We start from the raw sequence: 19,919 nt of genomic DNA on the forward strand, positions 1-19,919 counted from the left end.
AAAGACACACCTTGTTATCTATTTGATTATCATAGTTCATAATTATGCTTTCATATGCTCCATAAGCACAAATTATTAGTTTACTCATATAATATGGATTAACATAATACATATTAGTATAGTTGTAAAATTTTAAAGAGAAATGCCTTTTCTTTTTTTTAAGTTAAAAATAGGTTTAGACCCCATAAATTTTCATGGTATGTGAGATAAGATTGGCATCTAGCCTGACATTTAATATTGGGTTATTATGTCATCAGAAACCTTGGACTGATTTATTGCATCAAGTTTGGTCAGAGATCATGGATGCTATTAATTCTGTCATTACCATAAGCCCTTAGTCATTCATTTCAGAGGCGAGACGGAGAAATGTTACCACATGTCCTTGTTCCAGTTATTCTTTCTCCTAACAATTTTGCGTGAAATAAACTACAAGGCTTTTTGAGGATTGGGAAACTCAGTATCTCCTCGGTATGTCACTTTTATCTAGGTAATTACCGGTCTGTTCTCTCTCATACCTTTGATGTCCCCCCAAATTAAATCAGTGACAAAAGAAAAACATGGCTAATTTTAGCATTTCTCTTTCTGTTGCCATGCTCTGACAGTAAGTGGCCTTTTTGCCAAGGAATAAATAATATGTGCATTTATTTTTTCATAGGCTTATTATATGGTGAAATTAAGGCACAAGATATAAAGGCTCAAGTGCAATTATAAAATAATTTTCTAACTTTATTCTACCATTTAGAAAATACATTTTCAAGTAAACTTTAGTTTCAAAATAAAACATTACCTTTATGAGGAAGCTGTGTCCCTAGGCATGAGACAGACAGACTGTAAGGACAATTCAAGGTATGGATATTGGTCATAATTGAAGGAGACTGCTATACAATTTACTTGGTGACAGGAAATGATCATAAAACTCCACCAAATGAATATACAGACAAAATTATGTTTCCACTTACTTATATAATAATATCTCATGTGGATGTTACTAGAAAAAGTTTAAATTCTAGTAATTCATTCTATGGATAGTCCATAAGTAACAAATACCCAGAGTGCAAGGACGTTTAATGAAGCATTGTTTATAATTGCAAAAATAATTAGAAATAACCAGCATTTCATAATAGGAGGCTAGAAAAATAAATTATGGAATAACTATTAAAAATTGGAAAACAAAGTACATCTGTATGTGGTAAATTTATATGTACACACAAAAATATATATATACTAAATATAAATATGTACATACACTATGTATATATATATACATATACTTTTACACACAAGTACATACACATATGTCCTTGTTTATACATTTATAAATATTTGTATGTTTGCAGAATATTTCCTGTGGGATACACAGGAAGTCATTCACAGTGTTTACCTTTGGAAGCAGGGTTTAGAGTAGAGCAGAGGGTAGAGAGTGTGTGAAAAGGGAGAAACAGATGTACTTTTCACTTTATATTTCGCTAGTGTTTGATTATATTTTATACCATTAGCATATGCTATTTCTAAAATGAAAGCAAATGAAAAGGAAATGAAAATAAAACAATTACTAGGAAAATAGAGTAAAAATATTATAAGAGTTTAAATTCTCACTGTCACTCTTTCTGAAAGCAGACATGACCCTGCTGCTGTAAGGAAGTGGGAAATTATTTCAGTAATTTCAGAGGGATCTCACATTTAAAGCAAACAAGAGGGTAACTCAATCTCCATGGTCGAAAGGGGAATCTGTAAGTTGTTTGCTTAAAAAGAAAAAAAAGAAGCAAAATAATCTGCTACTCTATTCCCATCATACACAGTGTAATTTCCCTGTCAGAGAAAGAGGAGGCCTGAAGAACAGAGTCAAGGCCGCTCGTCCAGGAGCCTGCTATCAGCCATGCATGTGCTTGTTTAGTAAAGAGCTGAGGGATATACAGCCTCCTAAGGCTTTGCCCCTAGTGAGTGAATGCCTCACTTTAACGTTTCCCACTATATGTAGCTAATTTTTGTTTTTTAAAAAAGTACAATTTATATTGGAAAAACAGAATATTCAACACATTTCAAAATCTATGAAATATCAGCCAGGCATATTTGCTTAGCTAATAATATGGGTAAACATGTATGGAGTGTGCAGTCTGTGCCAGGTACCATTCCAAGCTCATTTTCTGTATTAATTCATTATATCTTTAGACAATTCTCAAAGAGAGGTACTGTTATTACATATCTTGATTATTCAGATAAGAAAATCTAGGCTAGGAGAAGTTATATAACTTGTTTGCCAATAAAATTTTTCTTTACCTACTCTAAAATATAATCCAATTTTACTAGACTGTATTAAAAGTATGTGATACAAAAGTAAAATAACTTCTCAAGATAAAATTACTAAAATGCATTTTTTCTAAGACTGAATATACGATGAAGATCAAAATATACAATAATTCTGACATGCTTCGCCCAATAATTAAAGTTAATGTTTACCTTTTGCCATTATAAGCTATGCACCTGTTTACATATATCAAAGTCTCTCCTATACAGCTGAAAATATAAAGTAGAATCATTAAAATACTAATATTCTCTCAATTATCTCAACCCTATTTAGCTAACAGCTTTGAATTAACAGTAGTCTAATCTTTAACATAATGTTTTAAAAATGGATTCTACTTTTTAAAAAATATTTTAGCAGATTACATTATAAATGGGAAACCACAGTCTAGTAAAGTGACAACCTTCAACCACAAAGTAACTCATTAGAATTATCCTACCTAGAATCAGAAGTTATTGAATTTTCCCCTTGTGGTCAAACCACAAACCATGAAAAATATGGTGTGTACCATCTGAAATACACTGAACTTCACTGGTACTTTAAATAGTTTTCCTAAACCATTAGACACACAGAGAGCTAATTAGTTTACTAAATATGCACCAGCCATAATCATATTTACTTAAAACTTGAAGAGATATATGTTGGGTAAAATTTTATATGCCGTCCTAACTCTCCCCCAAAGCAAAAAATCCATCTAAACCCATGTTTGAAAATTAGTCATTTTCCCCTGTTTGAATATATTTTAGCAATTGGATGTCCTCTACTTTTAGAAACAGCCTCTTCAACTTTGACAGTTTTATTGGCTATAAATGCTAACACAAATCAAATTTGCTTCCCTAATTTTTGACCCATTTGCTCTGGTTCTTCGAAATGTATTTTGTATTTTAGACAGCCATCACTTTTCCCTAAATCCTCTCCCGGTTACTTATCTGCAGCTGCCTTAAAGTTTCTTATAGAACTATTTTCTGGCTTCCCATTGGCTGATTAATGTTCTCACTGAAACATGATTCATGAAAACGGTTAAGAGTCTCAACGTAACCTGAACGTCATAGATCACAATGTAACCACAGCTGTCTCCATACTGTTATTAATGTAACTCGGCCCTGTGTTATTTTTGTAGTTAACTGTAGTTGTTTTACGTTTTTAAGCAATCCAGTTACACATTTGATTGCTGAATTTGTGTTAAATTAAAATTTCAAATTGTTTACATTAACCCGCATCAGATTATGTCTCTTCCATTCTAGTTTTCAATCTGTCATAGTAAGGTTTCTCTATATTGGTTCTACATGTATTCTCGACGCAGGCAGCTCACTCTTTTAGCTACGTTTTCAGGTCTGTATCAGCTCCTACCTGATAAGGCAGTTTCCTGTGTTTTCATTCAAATCACTCATGAAAAAAATGGAAAAGGTCAAGGACATGGGCAAAGACCTTCAGCACACCACTGGGGACCTCAGTCCAGGCAGATAAATAACAACATGCACAGGACACACATCTTAAATTCCTAAAGAATTTTGTAAGAACATAATCTAGCAAAGGCTCTTTTAATTTCAGCAAATATTTAAGTTTTATGTTAAATGGTTTAAATTTATTTTTACATTTGTATTTATTTTTAAAATATATTTTTATTAATTTCAGGGAAAGGGAGATAGAAACATCAGTGATGAAAGAGAATCCTTGGTTAGGTGCCTTCTACACGTCCCGCACTGGGGATTGAGCACACAACCCAAGAATGTGCCCTGGCCAGGAATTGAACTGTGACCTCCTGGTTCATAGGTCAACGCTCAACCACGGAGCCCCACTGCCAGGGCTATTCTTACTTTTTTAATTTTGGGGGAAATTTAGCGAACACTACAAACTTTCCATAATTAGAGCTGCTTAAAAAGCTATAAAACAAAAATTCTGCCCTAACCGGTTTGGCTCAGTGCATAGAGCTTCGGCCCTCGGACTGAAAGGTCCCAGGTTCGATTCCGATCAAGGGCATGTACCTTGGTTGCAGGCACATCCCCAGTAGGGAGTGTGCAGGAGGCAGCTGGTCGATGTTTCTCTCTCATCGATGTGTCTCTCTCATCGATGTTTCTAACTCTCTGTTCCTCTCTGTGAAAAATCAATAAAATATATTTTTAAAAAATCTATGAGATAGGAATTATTATACCCATATGCAGATTTAGAACCAAAACTTAGAATCAATAACTTGATTAAGGTTACCAAGATAGTGGCTGTGCCAGAATTCAACCCCAGATGCAGGACTCCAATTCAGCACTGACAACTATATCATACCTAGGAAAATATCCCTTCCTTGAGTCTGTCTGTTATTCTCTCATAATAATACCACCTCACTTTCTTTAAATATTGCTGTACAGTGGAAATCCCACATCCCTCTTATTCAACAAGAAAAATGAATATGCAAGTGCCCCAATACATCTGTTTACATAAACTTGTCCTCAGGCATACTCAGAAACTCACATGAAACTATTTCTATCACATGGAAGATTTAACAATACCATTATGTAGAAATCATTATCAAAGGCAGCATTTCAGTTGTGCCATTAGTGACATTAACCCTGCTGAAGTGGATCCAATTCTCACATTAACTTCTTTATCAAGCAAATCAGCATAAGACAATAGAGACAGAATTTGGGATTTTAGGCAAAAAAAGGAGAGTTCAAATCTCTACCTAACATTAACTAGTTGCTAAGGGCCTCAATCTATACTCTCTATCCCAAAGTGATCTCTTCCAAAACAATGGCTCCATTTTCCAACTTTAAGTCAACAATTTGCTAATGTATTTCGATCGCAAGGGCCTCAGTTCTGAGATTTAGCCCTGTCTGGTCACTTCTCTCAAAGTTCCCACTGGAGATTGCACAGGAACTTCACAGTGAGCATGCCACCCCCCCATCACCTTTCTCCCAGTCTCCAGTGATCATTATCTTCGTTCCACCTTCTTCAGGCTTCATAACCAATCACTACCCCCTATATTTCTACTTTAAAAAAAGGAAAAGAAAAAAGCCACCTAAAAGCTGACCACTTCCCTTAGCTTCTTCTGCTACCTCCCTGGTTCACAGAACGATGCTCTTCTCTCCCCTGGACACACCTATATCTAATGCTACTGGATTTGTCCTCATGTCAACTATTTTTTAAAATATATTTTTATTAATTTCAGAGAGGAAGGGAGAGGGAGAGAGAGATAGAAACATGAATGATGAGAGAGAATCATTGATTGGCTGCCTCCTGCACACCCCCTACTTGGGATCGAGCCTGCAACCGGGGCATATGCCCTTGACTGGAATCGAACCAGGGGCCCTTCAGTCCGCAGACCAATGCTCTATCCATTGAGCAAATCAGTTAGGGCCTTATGTCAACTCTTGTCAACTCTCCCCCGTTCCCAACTCACCACTAACAGGGAAATCTTTCTAAAATGCTAATCTCATCATGTCACTCCCTTGCTTAAAATAACTCTATGACTTCCTCTACAAAACAAGTTCAACTTTCTTCCCATGCCTTACAAGGCAGCCCACATCAAAGGCCTCATTTCCTACCACACCCTTATTTTCAACCTTACAGGAGTTCTTTTCATTTCCTCAAATTTACTATGCTCTCTATTGCTGTATAGTGTATAAGGTTTTTCTTGCATTAATCTCCTGGGAATGCAGTGATGAAATTACTTCCATTTCAATATAAAGACTATCAGATAAAATAGTCTGATTCATTAAAAAGTTGAAAGGGTGTGGGGTGGGAGTGGAAGTGAGGAAATGAGGTACCAACCTGAATGAGCATCCAGCTAAACTGGCAAAGATACAGGTAATGGGTGACAGCAGCCAGGGCCGAACAGCTCTCATCTGTGAGCTGGGGACTTGCATATGCAGATGCCAGAAACACAATCTGTAAGAAACAAATACTTTTATTTTTAAATCAGGCTAAAATCAATCAAGAATATTAAGAAAGTAAACTGTTTTCTTATCTGATTTATGATTCCATGACTCAAAGGGACAATAACTTGATTTGTTGGCCAAACTGAGATGAGTAAGAATCTTCTAAAACTGGCAATACATGAATTTTTATATTTCTAAGAAACAATGGATTCTATGAAATTATGTTACATGTTGCTTTGGACTGCCAAGAGGAAATTCTCAAAGTAAACCTTATTCTAATTATTGATGAACAAAAGTCCCATAAAATACATGTGTTTTAGGTAAGTAGAAAAGAGAGCAGAAATACCATTCCTTGTTTAAGTCAAAGCTAATGGGAAAAAACAGAAAGAAGCAAAAGCTGACTGTACCCCTCACCGGCATCCTATTGCTGAGAGAAGTAACATACATAACAAAATGGACCAATTAAAAGTTAAATCTCCAATGCTATGATTACTCTAATCCTGGGGATTTCATTTCAACTGCCCTCAAGCCTTTGTTCAAAAGTGACCTTCGCCACCAGGCCTCTCTTGACCACTTAAAATTACACTGTCTTTCCTTCTAACACATGTGATTCCCCCACCCCTACTTTTATTCTTTTTTAAAACAGAATTTACCACCATCTAAGATGCTCTATAATTTGCTTATTTATCATGTCCAAATGAGTTCCCTGAAAAAATAAAGTCAACAAATTTGCCTTTCCAGATCATACCACAAATAGCTTTTGAATGATTAGAGATTATTATAAAAACATGCTTAGATTTTCCTCAATTTTAGCTTCTAACTTCTGAGTTGTAACACATTTTAGCTCATCAATTTAACCTTCCTAATTTCCACAAGTGTTCACTGAACACCTTCACTAAAGCAAAGCACCGAGACCATGCCTTAAAAGACCTTGGAAGCACAGGCTGTGAGATCAGCACACCTCCCTTCCCCCAAAGATTAATTGCACTGTTTTATGTTTTCTTTTTGCAAAGTGGCATCTGTTTCCATAAAATATTTAAAAGTGTGCCTACAATAAATTTAGTCTCTCTAATTCAGATTCTAAAATATGGATTGTGTTGAAATTACTTGGTATTTTTATTCTAAATAACCTGAACAGTTTGATACACACACACACATACACACACACACACACACACACACACACATATATATATACACATACATACATACACACACACACACACACACACACACATATATATATATATATATATATATCCCACATTCAAAGGCTGTTAAATCGTGTTGTTTACCCATATCTTCAGAAAAAAATCACTTCTACTGTCGTGGTAAAAAACCTGCTTCCCTGTTTATAATGATCTGGCCCTCTATCAACTTCAGCACGAAATTATAGCTAATTTTCCTACAAATGTCAGGTGGTCATAATAATCTGGCCACTCAGTATATATAAATCTAAGCGACCATTATGACCAAACGACCAGAACGACTGAATGACCAGTCGACCGTTGCTATGACACACACTGACCACCAGGAGCAGATGCTCAACACAGGAGCTGTCCCCTGGGGGTCAGTCCACTCCCACAGTGGGAGCGCCGCTCAGCCAGAAGCCGGGCTCACAGCTGGTGAGCGTAGCTGCGGCAGCGGGAGACCCGCCTGCCTCAGTGGCAGTGCTCACAGCAGTGGCGGCAGGTGCAGCGGGGCCAGGATGAGCAGCAGTGAAGCTGCGCCCGGGCCCGGCTGGGGCTCCTCCCCAGCTGCCTGCTGCTTCGTCACTGCTACATCCCCCCGAAGGGTCCCGGACTGTGAGAGGATGCAGGCCAGGCTGAGGGACCCCACCTGTGCACAAATCCGTGCACCGGGCCTCTAGTTTAAAATAATAATGAAATCCAAGTTGTAATTGAATGTCCCTAGTTTTAAGCACTTTATGAAATTATTTATAAGTGACATACTCATTTAAATAATTATTATTCTTTTCAATACTTTTTATTTGAATCAAATTAGTATAGGTTATTATTTAAAATTGTGTTTTCAGAATACAGTTTTAACACCCCAAATTCCATTCTTAAGGTCTGATTCAATTCTCAGTAGCCCTTAATATATACTCCCCTTGCTCCACCCCACACACTTTACTATGGACATTCTCACTCCTCTGCCTATGATGTACTCTCCATCTTATCCAAAACCTTCTCTGTTTTTATAGGACCAGTTCAAATTCCACCTGCCTACTCTAATCACAATAGACTACCAGACTTTCCTATTTTTTAAAAGTGGCATAGCACTTACTATTAAACATTTATAATGAGCCAAATATTGTCCTTTCTAAAAGGAGAGTGCCCAAGGATAAAGCTAGAGACACATATGATGCAATAAAACGTGACAGATATGGATTAAATTATCAGAAAACACAGAGTCAAGATTGATTAATCCTGCTTGTGAAGTCAAAGAAATTTCCAAAGAGGAAACAGAAATGCTTTAACTCCATTGATTGCTATTCCCTAAAACATGTTCCATCATCTCAACTCTGCTTTGTTCTCTTCTTTCTTTTTTTTCTAGCCAGAATTGGTTTCTCATCTTCCTCTGTTGAAATCATGTCCATTTTTCAAGGCATACTTGAAATGTCAACTCTATCATAAATATATGGCTATTTCTTTCAACCATAAGCAACCCTTTCCTCCTCTGAATTTTTAAAACAGGATTTTATTAACCTAAGGATTGGTTTTCCTATAAACCTCAATTTCCCCAATTCTTAAATAAAATCAGTCTTAATTTTGTGGAAAACTGTCAACTCCTTAAAGGCAACAATTTGATCTTATTCTCTATTACAACTATTGAGATACATTTTTTAAAAAAAGAAGCAACCATTGACTATCCCATATAGACCCTATCATGGATTTAAGCATAGGGTTGTTTAAAACTAGCTTAAAGAACTTATATGCATATATGTATAACCATGGACACAGACAATAGTTTGGTGAAGGCCTGGGGAAGGGGCAGGAGTGGGGTGAGGAGGATAATGGGGAAAAAGAGGGGACATCTGTAATACTTTCAACAATAAAGATGCATTAAAAACAGCTTTATTGAAGTATGATTGACAGTAAATAGTACATAAAATGTATGATCTAATAAGCTTTGACACATATATACACCTGTGAAACCATCATCACAATCAAGATAATTAACACGAACATCAACCCTAAAGTTTCCTCATGATCTTTGTAATACCTCCCAGCACCACTGCTTCTCATATCCCCAAGCAACCTGTTTTCTAACACTACACATAAGTTTGCATTTACTAGAATTTTATGTAATTGGAATCAGATGAATTCTTTTTTTCTCTAGTGTATTTCACTTGGCGTCATTATTTTGAGAGTCATCGAAAATAATGTGTCACTAGTTCATTCTCTTTTCATTGTTGCGTAGTGTTCCAATTAGGTATCCTTTCACCTGTTGATGGATATTTGGGCTGTTTCCGATTCTTGACTTTTACAAATAAAACTGTCATGAATATACAAGTCTTTGTATGCACATATGCTTTCATTTACACTGAGTAAATATCTAGGAGAGGAATGGCTGGATCATATGGTATGTATTTATTTTTAAAAATGGGTAAATTATTTTCCAAAATAATGTTTACAACATTTTACAGTCTCACCAGTAATGCATGAGTGTCCATTTCCTCCACATTCTCACTAAAACTGTTATGGTGAGTTAGTTTTTGTTTTCTTAACAACCAAAAGTTTATTTGGAAAGTTACAGAGGTAGAAGGAGTGAACCATGATGAGTTAGTTCTTAAGATTTTAACCTGCCTAATAGGTACACAGTAGTTCCTTACGGTGGTTTTAATTTACATTTACCTAATTAGTAATGATGTTGACAATTTTTTCATGCTTATTTGCAATCCATATCTCTTCTTTGAAGAAATGCCATTTTAAATCTTTTGCTCACTTTTAAAATTGGGTTGATCTACATTTCAATCCAATGATGAGTTTGTTTTACATTCATCATACAAGTCTTTCACCAGATATTTGATTTGCAAACATTTTTTTCCAGCTGTGGCTTGTTTTCTATTTCTCTTTCTTTTAAAATGTTGTTTTTAATTTATTTACTTTTTTTGAGAGAGAGAGAGAAAAGGAAAGAGAGAGAGAGAGAGAGAGGGAGAGAGAGAGAGAGAGAGAGAGAGAGAGAGAGAGAGAGAGAAAGGGGGAAATAGAAACATCAATTTGTTGTTCCACTATTATACATTCATTGGTCGATGTTTGTATGTGCCCTGACCAAGGATTGAACCCACAATCTGGTGTACTGGGATGACAATCTAACCAACTGAGCGACCCTGCCAGGGCCTAATTCTCTTAACAGTGTCTTTTGAAGAACACCAGTTTCTTAACATTGATGAAAACCAATTGGGTTGGATTATACTTTTTTGACCTCTTATAGATTATATTTTTGGAATCATATCTAGGACAATTTTGCCTAGCCCAAATTGACATGATTTTCTAGAAGTTTTATAGTTTAAGGTTTAAAAATAAGGTTTGTGATTGACTTTTAGTTATTTTGAATATGATGAAACTATAGTCCAAAGCTTTTTGTTTGTTTTGCATGTGACTATCCAATTTTTCTAATATCTTTTCTGTTGGAAAGACTATCCTTTCTCTAATGAATTACCTATAATTACATATATTGTATATGCCTTCATATATGGGGATCAATTTCTGGACTCTCTAATCAGTTTCACTGAATGTGTTTATATCAATACCACATCATCTTGATTATTGTAGCCATAATTCTTGAAAACAGGTAGTGTCAGGCTCAAATTCATAAATTCATTGTTCTTTTTCAAAGTTGATTTGGTTGCCTCAAGTCATTGGCATTTTCATATGAATTTTAGAATCAAGCAGCTGATTTCTACACTGAAAAAAAAAAGACTGCTGGGGTTTATTTTCTGGGACAGTGTTGAATCCTAATCTAAGGAGAATTGACATATTAACTCTTTTATCTATCTCATGAATACAGTTTACCTTTCCATTTATTTAGGGTTTTTTTTCCCTATTTCTCTTAGGTGTGTTTTGTAGTTGTCCATGTATAGGTCTTTCAGATATTACAAATATATATACCTAAGTATTTATATTTTCACTGTTATTGTAACTGATATTTCATTAAATTTTAATTTTTGTTTGTTCATTGCAAATATATAGAAATACAATTGATTTTTGGATATTGCTCTTGTATCCTGCACACTTACAGAACACGCTTAATAGTTTGAGTAGCTCTTTTGTAGAAAACATTTATTTTCTACATAAAGGATCATGTCATCTCTGAATAAAGGATCTTTTACCTATCTATATAATAAAGAGCCAGGGTCGTAACGACCGTTATGACCAAAGGCTCGACCAGACCGGAAGTCAGTGCTGGGCTGCGGGTGCCCCAACCCAGCACTGACTGCCTAGGGGGCTGCAGATCAGGCCTCGAGAGAGGCCTGTAGAGAGAGAGAGGCAGGGTCTGATCTGTAGCCTCTGTGGCAGCCATTGATCAGAACTTGCCTCTCTTTCTCTCCCGGCCTGGCCAAGAGCCGCACCTCCATTTCTCTCCAGGCCTCCTCTGGGGCTGCTGATCAGCCCCGTCTTTATGATCAGGCCCCGTTGATAGGCCCAGAGATGCTAACTGGCATAGACACTGACCAATCAGAACCAAATCTGGGTGAATGCAAGGAGCCAATGGCTGTCTAGGAGGCAGAGCTTTTAACGCTGACTGGCATAGAAACTGACCAATCAGAACCAAATTAGCCAGCAGAGGAGGGCAGTTGGGGGTGAGATCAGGCCTGCAGGGGAGGGCAATTGGGGGCAACCAGGCTGGCAGGGGAGGGCAGTTGGGGGCACGATCAGGACAGCAAAGGAGGGCAGTTAGGTGTGATCAGGCAGGCAGAGGCATTTGGGGGTGAGATCAGGCCGGCAGGGGAGCCAGTTGGGGGTGAGATCAGGCCAGCAGGGGAAGGCAGTTAGGGGCGATCAGGCAGGCAGGCAGAGGCAGATAGGGGCAATCAGGCAGGCAGGCAGAGGCAGTTAGGGACAATCAGGCAGGCAGAGAGGTTAGGGGCGATCAGGCAGGGAGGCAGAGGTGTTTGGGGCAATCAGTCAGGCAGGCAGGTGAGTGGTTAGGAGCTAGCGGTACCAGATTGTGAGAGGGGTGTCTGACCCCTGTGAGATCGGGCCTAAACCAGCAGTCAGACATCCCCTGAGGGGTCCCCGATTGAAGTGGGTGCAGGCTGGGCTGAGGGGACCCTCTCCCGTGCACAAATTTCATGCACTGGGCCCCTAGTCCTATATAATAAAAGGCTAATATGCAAATCGACCAAACGGTGGAATGACCAGTCGCTATAACCTGCACTGACCACCAGGGGGCAGACGCTCAATGCAGGTCAGTTCACTCCCACATGGGGAGAGCCGCTCAGCTAGCTCACAGCTGGCAAGTGCAGCGGCAGTGACAGGAGCCTCTCCTCCCTCCCGCTGCAGGTGGGCGGTAAGGAGCGAGGGGTCCCGGACTGCAAGAGGGATATCTGACTTCCGGCTTAGGCCTGGTCCCCCCAGTAGGTAGGTAGATAAATAGAGGTAGATAGATGTAGACATAGTGTACACACACGCACAATATTGAAAAGAGGTGATGAAAATGAACACTCTTGCCTTGTTTCTGACCTTAGGAAAAAATATTTAGATTTTTTTCTATTAAGTATTTTTATGGACTGAACTGTGTCCTCCCAAAATTCATATGTTGAAATTCTAATTTCTAGAACCTCAAAATGTAATTGTATTTGAAAAATGAGAGCATTAGAGAGATAATGAAGTTACAATGATGTTCTTATAAAAAAGAAAATTTTGGATAGAAATATTTATATAGTAGAAAGATCACGTGAAGACAAAGGGAGAAGACAGACATCTACAAAGCAAGGACCGAGGCCTCAAAATGAAACCAACTGTGCCAACACTTTTGATTTTCATTTTAAATAATTTATATTGCTGTATGTTCACATTGCTTATTTTTTCTTCTGCTTTTCTAATCTGCTATTAATCCCATCCAGTGTATTTTTCATCTCATGAATTATAGTTATGATTTCTAAAAATTTGATTTAGTGCATTTTAATAATTTCCATGATTCTACTTAACTGTTTGAACACATGGAATTCAGATATAATAAATGTATTATTGTCCTCGTCTGCCAATTCTAACATCTGTAAAAGTTCAGTATTAGTTGACTTATTGATTTACTCTTCTACTTATGCCAAATTTTACTTTTTGCCTTTTATCGTATAATTTTTTAATAATACCAGACATTTTGATTTTACCTCTTTGGGTGGTGGATATTTGTATTCATATAAATATTTCTGAGCTTTTTAGGATGCCCTTGGAAGCAGTTTGATCTTTTTAATTCTTGATGTTAAGATTTATTAGGCAGAACTATTGTGCTCAGGCCAATTATTCCTTAGTACTGAGGAAAGTTCTTTCTTGCTTGTGATGCTTGAGATTTTTCAGTCTGACTAATGGGAACAGACAGTATTATTGGCCCTATGTAAGCACCTGGCATTGTATTCTTTTATCCTTTTGGGTGATTCTTTCTCTGGCCTTGAGTACTGTCCGCACACACATGGACCAATCAGCACTCAGTTGAATACTGAGAGCCCTCTGGAGTTTTCTCCTTTCCGGTAAGTACTCCGTCCTACAAACTCCAGCCACTTTGGTTTTCTCAGACTCCCACCTTGTCTCCTCAATTCTGTTAGTCGGCTGGGCTCCACCTGCATTCTTCCTCCTTGTGCCAGCACCTGGAAAAAGCTTATGAGGCTCTACTCCAGGGCAATTGTTAAGCTCGCCTTGTTTGTTACCCACAGCACAAGGATTCCTATCCTTCACTGCCTGATGTCCAGTCTATTGAAATTTGTTGTTTTATACATTTTTCCATTTTTCATTTGTTTCAAAGTTGAGGGTAAATCTGGTTGCTGTTATTGCACCTTGGCTTGAAGCAGAATGTAGAAGATATGTAATAACTTCTGGACCTTGTTATTAGTGTTCTATATTTTTCTTTAGTTAAAATATTTACTATTATTTTGGTGCTCTGTCCTGAACTAAAATGCACTTGTATCTAAATGATCCATATACATTATTTTGTAAATTTTTATAGCTAACATTTTCTAATCCACTTAGCTTCTCTTGACCACTGAAATTTCTATACTCTCTTCTTTCAAAATCAGCTAATAAGGTATTTTAAACATAAGTTCCAACGATAAAAGCAAACTATTTTAAGTTACTAAAAAATCACAATACATTGAGCTCTAAATATTTCTGCTACATATAAATCACTTACATATGCAAAATCCCTTTCAATAGAAAATAGTGTATATCATTAAGCTGATGCTAAAGACAAAGACACCTTTGCAAGCTGCTGATGCACAGACCACTGTGTCATGGCCGATGATAATGGTATTCACAAGTGTAATGACATTTCCATGCCACTAATGCATTCTGTGGTGAGACTTAACCTTATCAGCATTAGCTATGCAACTTTTAAAATTACTTGAAGAATCCCTTAAAATTATCTGAAGACCTTTGACAAAGAATTAAAAATAAAACATCAATACAGCCCTAGCTGGTTTGGTTCAGTGGATAGAGCATCAGCCTGTGGACCAAAGGGTCCTGGGTTCGATTCCAGTCAAGGGCATGTACCTCGGTTGCAGGCTCCTCCCCAGCCTGGGCCCTGGTCAGGGCTCATGCAGGAGGCAACCAATCGATGTGTTTCTCTCACATCGATGTTTCTCTCTGTCTTTCCCTCTCTCTTCCACTTTCTCTCTAAAAAAAAAAATCAATGGAAAATATCCTTTGGGTGAGGATTAAAAAAAACAAAACAAAAACATCAATACAACTTAGTGATCATCTTTAATTCCCTTATGCAATAGAGTAGAAACCAGAAATAAAAAAGTAACTCTAAGGAAAGGCTATCAATTTTTTTCTACTTAACTCTGCTCACTAGATATTGCTTAGAGCATGTTCCTACAAACAGGCACTTGTAATAATGCCATACTTAATTTACTGTATCTTTTCTTCATTACTTTGCGATCACATAGTATGTTCATCACTTTTCTTTTTCTGGGCTAGCATCTTTTTCACTGGTATTTTTATCCTATCCCTTAAAAGAATGTTTAAGTGTCAGGTATATTCTGTAAATACCAAATCTTAATTTTCAATATTATTAAACTATTATTAAAAACATCTTACTAAACATGATAACTATTTTCACCAAGTTCACAATATTTTTGGATAGTCCTCCTGTGGTCTTCATATCAAGGAATATAAATATGTTCTGCTCATTTCTTTCTCTCGCTCTTTCTCTCTTCTTCCCTTCCTCCCTCCCTCCTTGCCTCTCTCTTTCTCTCTTCCATTCATCTTAAACAAATCCCAACTCCCTATAGTTTATACTTCCTTTGGCTGTTCTATAATTTTTGACACCAAAGACCTAATTGCTAAACTAAATATACCTCTGAATGTCTTAGGTGTGGCAGGGAGCTGTGTTAGGGCTTTAGGCAATAGTTTTTGGCAACTACTGAAGGTTAGAAACCAGTCTAAACAGGTTTTTATCATTATTACATTTTTATAGTTGCCATAGTAAAAATACAGTATAAAAATCAATATATTTACAGCTCTCAAAGACACATTCTGTAAATGCCCTGTCTTTGGTGCATCCTTGTGCTGGCTGTTGTAACACAGGGCACGTATCTCCTACTTATGCTGCATGTTACTGTCAGAACATTAAGCATGTTGCTATCTCACCACATCTAACAACTAAAATATATAAACATTCTCCATTAAGTAAATCAGTAGCTATTAATCAGAGTCAGAAGCAGGTGGAGATTGGGAGTGTCCCCTTAGATTACATATGCGCACAGTCACATTAAGGTATTTGTTTTAGCATGTCACTTAAAAGAAGTCAATCAAAAGTTGTCAATTATCACTTAAAAGAAACCTAAACCTCGTGTCAATACACATTTCAATTTTTATTCTAGCTAATCTTTGGTAAAGTAGATTGCTTGGGATATCTGACACCCACAGATAAAGACAATTTAAAAGGTCTTATAAAAGATAATAGTAAAATTACCGCCCCCCCCCAAATGTTTTTAAACAGTAATTTCCTCTCTGAAAAACAAATCTATAACACCAAGACTAGTACTTTTCATCTGGTACATAGCCAAAGAGGTATTTTATTTTTATCAGTAATAATAATAATAATTACCATTTAATGAATGGTTATTATGTGCCAGGTATCGTGTTAAATGCCCTATAAGATATTATTTCATCTTATCCCTAAATAACCCAAGCAATTTAGAGATCAATGCCTTCATTTTATAGGAGAAAAAGGTTTAATAAAATTTTTACAAAGTTTAGAAAAGAAGCCCTATGTTTTATGTAATACACAGATACCTGATATATTTTGTTATTAAAAATTAACCTCAGCTTAAAACTTAGTTACCTCACTATTTGTTAAAATATCAAAAGTACGTTTTAATTACTGTTGATAATTATTTGAACACTCTTTTGGCAGAGTGAAAATTAAATGAGCATAGCCAAAACTTTATCAACATTTTAAAAATTAAACACATTTCTATGTCTTTAAGAAGGAGCTTTTATCCCTACATTTTAACAAATAAAAAATGTAGTAAATTTCCTACAACCATTACCATACTCTTTCTCTGTTATGTTATTCTTTGTACAGTTCCCCTTTTATTTTATTTTTATTTCTTGTTCAAAAATCTTTTTTATTGATTTCAGAGAGGAAGGGAGAGGGAGAGATACTTAGAAACATCAATGATGAGAGAGAATCACTGACTGCCTGCCTCCTGCATGCCCCCTACTGGGGATTGAGCCAGCAACCCAGGCATGTGCCCTTGACCGGAATCGAACCTGGGTCCCTTCAGTCCACAGGCCCATGCTCTATCCACTGAGCTAAACCAGCTAGGGCTGCCCTTTTCCCCTTTTAGAACTATTCAAGAAAATTATGTTAAAACAACTATTATAAAGGAAAAGTTCTCAGTATTTTCATGGCTAATTAGTTTCAAATCATATCTTTACTTCAAATCCAATCAAGTAGCTAAATTTTTTATATGCAACTTTTTAAATTTTTCACTTAAATTGTTATTAATTAACAGTGGGGCAAGTTGCACTGACTTTATCTGTAATTTCACAGAGGTCATTAGATTCCCTGGTAGCAAAGGTCGAGAGTAACAGCAGGATATCTGAAAAAATGGCATGACTGAATCAATTCTGAAGAGGGACACACATACAGAGCATGTGGCTCTCCGGAAGGAGCTGGGCACCCAGAATCCATAGTGGAGGCCATCTGAGGTATGGCAGCTTAGATAATCTAATTAGCCCGCCCATGAGGTTAAAGGACTGATCCATTGCCTATAGAGAACTTGAGAAGCTCAGTATAGTATGAGCAAGCTGAGTTCTTTTATCATACATTATAAATCTATGATGAAAACAAAATTGACAACGGACATTTTATTCAAATCAAAGAGCACGTGGGTGTGCCTAAATTTCTGCACTGCACCATTCATCCAATGAGACTGTGCGCTGGACACTATAAGCAAAGCTCATTGCATAATGGAATGAAGGGAAGGGCCAGAATTGTAGAATTTGGCCTAGCATATTTTACTATTTCATAAGATCTTTGGAAGAAACTCAGGCTACAAATGCAGATTTTATCTCAGAGTTGTCATAAGAATCTACAAGTATTTTTTTTAATTGATTTTAGAGAGCAAGAGAGAGAGAAGCATTGATTTGTTGCTCACTTGTTTATGCATTCATTGATTGATTCTTGTATGTACCCTAACCGGAGATCGAATCCACAACCTTAGCATATGGGGATGACGCTCAAACCAACTGAGCTTCCCGGCCAGGGCCTTCCAAAGATATTTAATATTTGAAAATAAAAGGCTCTGAGAGACTCAACTTTTCAGATACCCCAGACACCTCATGAAATAAACAAAAATAATAATATGGACTAGTGATTAAGATCACAAGTTCTGAGCCAAAACGCTTAATTTACATTTTGGCTTTATTCCTAATTAGTTGTCTGAATTTTGGAAAATTACTTTTCTGTGCCTTTTATCTTGTCTCAAATAAAGATGATAAACATAGTATCTAGCTCATAGGGTTGTTGTGAAGATTAAAAATATTAATAAGTATAAATTTTTATTCTAAATATCGGTCACAAAGTAGGCCTGGTTAATTTGTTAAGATAGGTATAATTATTTGCATGAAACTGGATAGGTTGATAAACAGCTAGCAACTGAAGACTACATTTATTCTCAACTGGGTAATAAATGAGAAGTCAATAAAATTATATTTAAAGAAATAGAGGATTCTGTGGTATAAATAACATCACAGTTTCTCAATTTTGATCACTTGGAACTGTTTTAATTTTGTTGTTGAAGTGGGAACATGAGGATGTTTATGAATTGTCAAGGGTATTTATTATCTGAGAAGGTCAGTTAAAACCAAAATCTGTGCGAAAAATAAACTAGATCCTCCAAGATGATCCAGTATTCCTAGAATTGTAGAAGTGGGCATATGAATGCTAGAACTGTCCTAAAATATTGAGTATTGTGGGTATATTGGATAATGTTTTGACCCAAACAAGGAGGGAAGTAATTAACATTTATTGAGTTCATAAGGTATGGTAGGTTTTCTGCGGTTTCTGTAGATATGTTATTTCATTTTAATTTTTAAAACAGCCTTTTAAGATTATTATGCCTGTGTGATAGCTAAGGAAACAGAAACCCAGAGGTCTTACAACTAACAGACTTGGGTTAGGCTTATCTGACCACTAACTCAATTCTCTTTTTGCTATTGCCTGATGCCGTTGTACTGTTTCATGACAAGTGCTGAATTCAGGCAAGGGCTGCCATTAGTTCTTTGAATGTGGAGACAGAATTGAGATTTGCCACATGGCTTTCAAGACTATTTCCGTTAATACCAGTGTTCCAGATTACTTCTCAAAGCTGGCGACTTTCACAAATGATTAAAACTATTTTTTTAATGAATAAGTTTTACTAAACTGCTTTTTTATATTTTATGCTAATACTAAAATTTATATTCTTGAACTGATAAAATGGGTGACAACAGTAATCAACAGAAAATCAAATGCCTCTATTTTAAGTTTTAAAAATGAAAAAAACGCACTATAGGTAATTCAGCAGGATATAGGAAATAAAAAAGGGCTATGTAAAAGAAAACAGGGCCAATCAACATAAACAGGTTAAGATCTGCATAAAAGCTCACTCCTGTATCTAAATGGTAGATATTTGAGGGGGTAATTTGGTAGTTTCCTATTATTATCTACACAGGCAGCTAACCTGAGTTCATGTCCCAAAGGAGAAAATGTGGGTCATAAAATACTCTTCGGGATAAGACAAGAATTTGTGGAAGCTGAATTGTACTTTGATCATATTACATATGTTGTATATCTACAGATCAGCCTCTGGCAACTTCAAGTGTCCAGAATGCTCCAAACTTCGAAGTACCTACCGTTCAAACACACCCCAACCTTTCTCATGGCCCCACTTCAATCGCAAATGAAACTTAACACAAATGTACCGATCTTGAACAGAAAGTAGCAATGGAAATAAAAGGGCTTAGAGATAATAAATGGTAGCTCATGAATGTCTGATCAGAAGGAAAAGAGCATGCCAACTGCCTAATGACGTCTAT

The 19,919-nt window shown here is 36.6% G+C and overlaps 1 protein-coding gene across 1 annotated transcript in view; it reads right to left on the minus strand.

Annotated features, from left to right (window-relative positions):
* ADGRV1 (adhesion G protein-coupled receptor V1) overlaps positions 1-19,919 on the minus strand; it is a 424,156-nt gene that overhangs the window by 149,727 nt on the left and 254,510 nt on the right. Inside the window, 1 exon segment of the mRNA XM_023749230.1 lies at positions 6,065-6,181. Within this exon segment, the coding sequence (XP_023604998.1) occupies positions 6,065-6,181 (117 nt within the window).

The sequence above is a fragment of the Myotis lucifugus genome, unplaced genomic scaffold (assembly GCF_000147115.1).
Source record: "Myotis lucifugus unplaced genomic scaffold, Myoluc2.0 scaffold_0, whole genome shotgun sequence".
NCBI lineage: Eukaryota > Metazoa > Chordata > Mammalia > Chiroptera > Vespertilionidae > Myotis > Myotis lucifugus.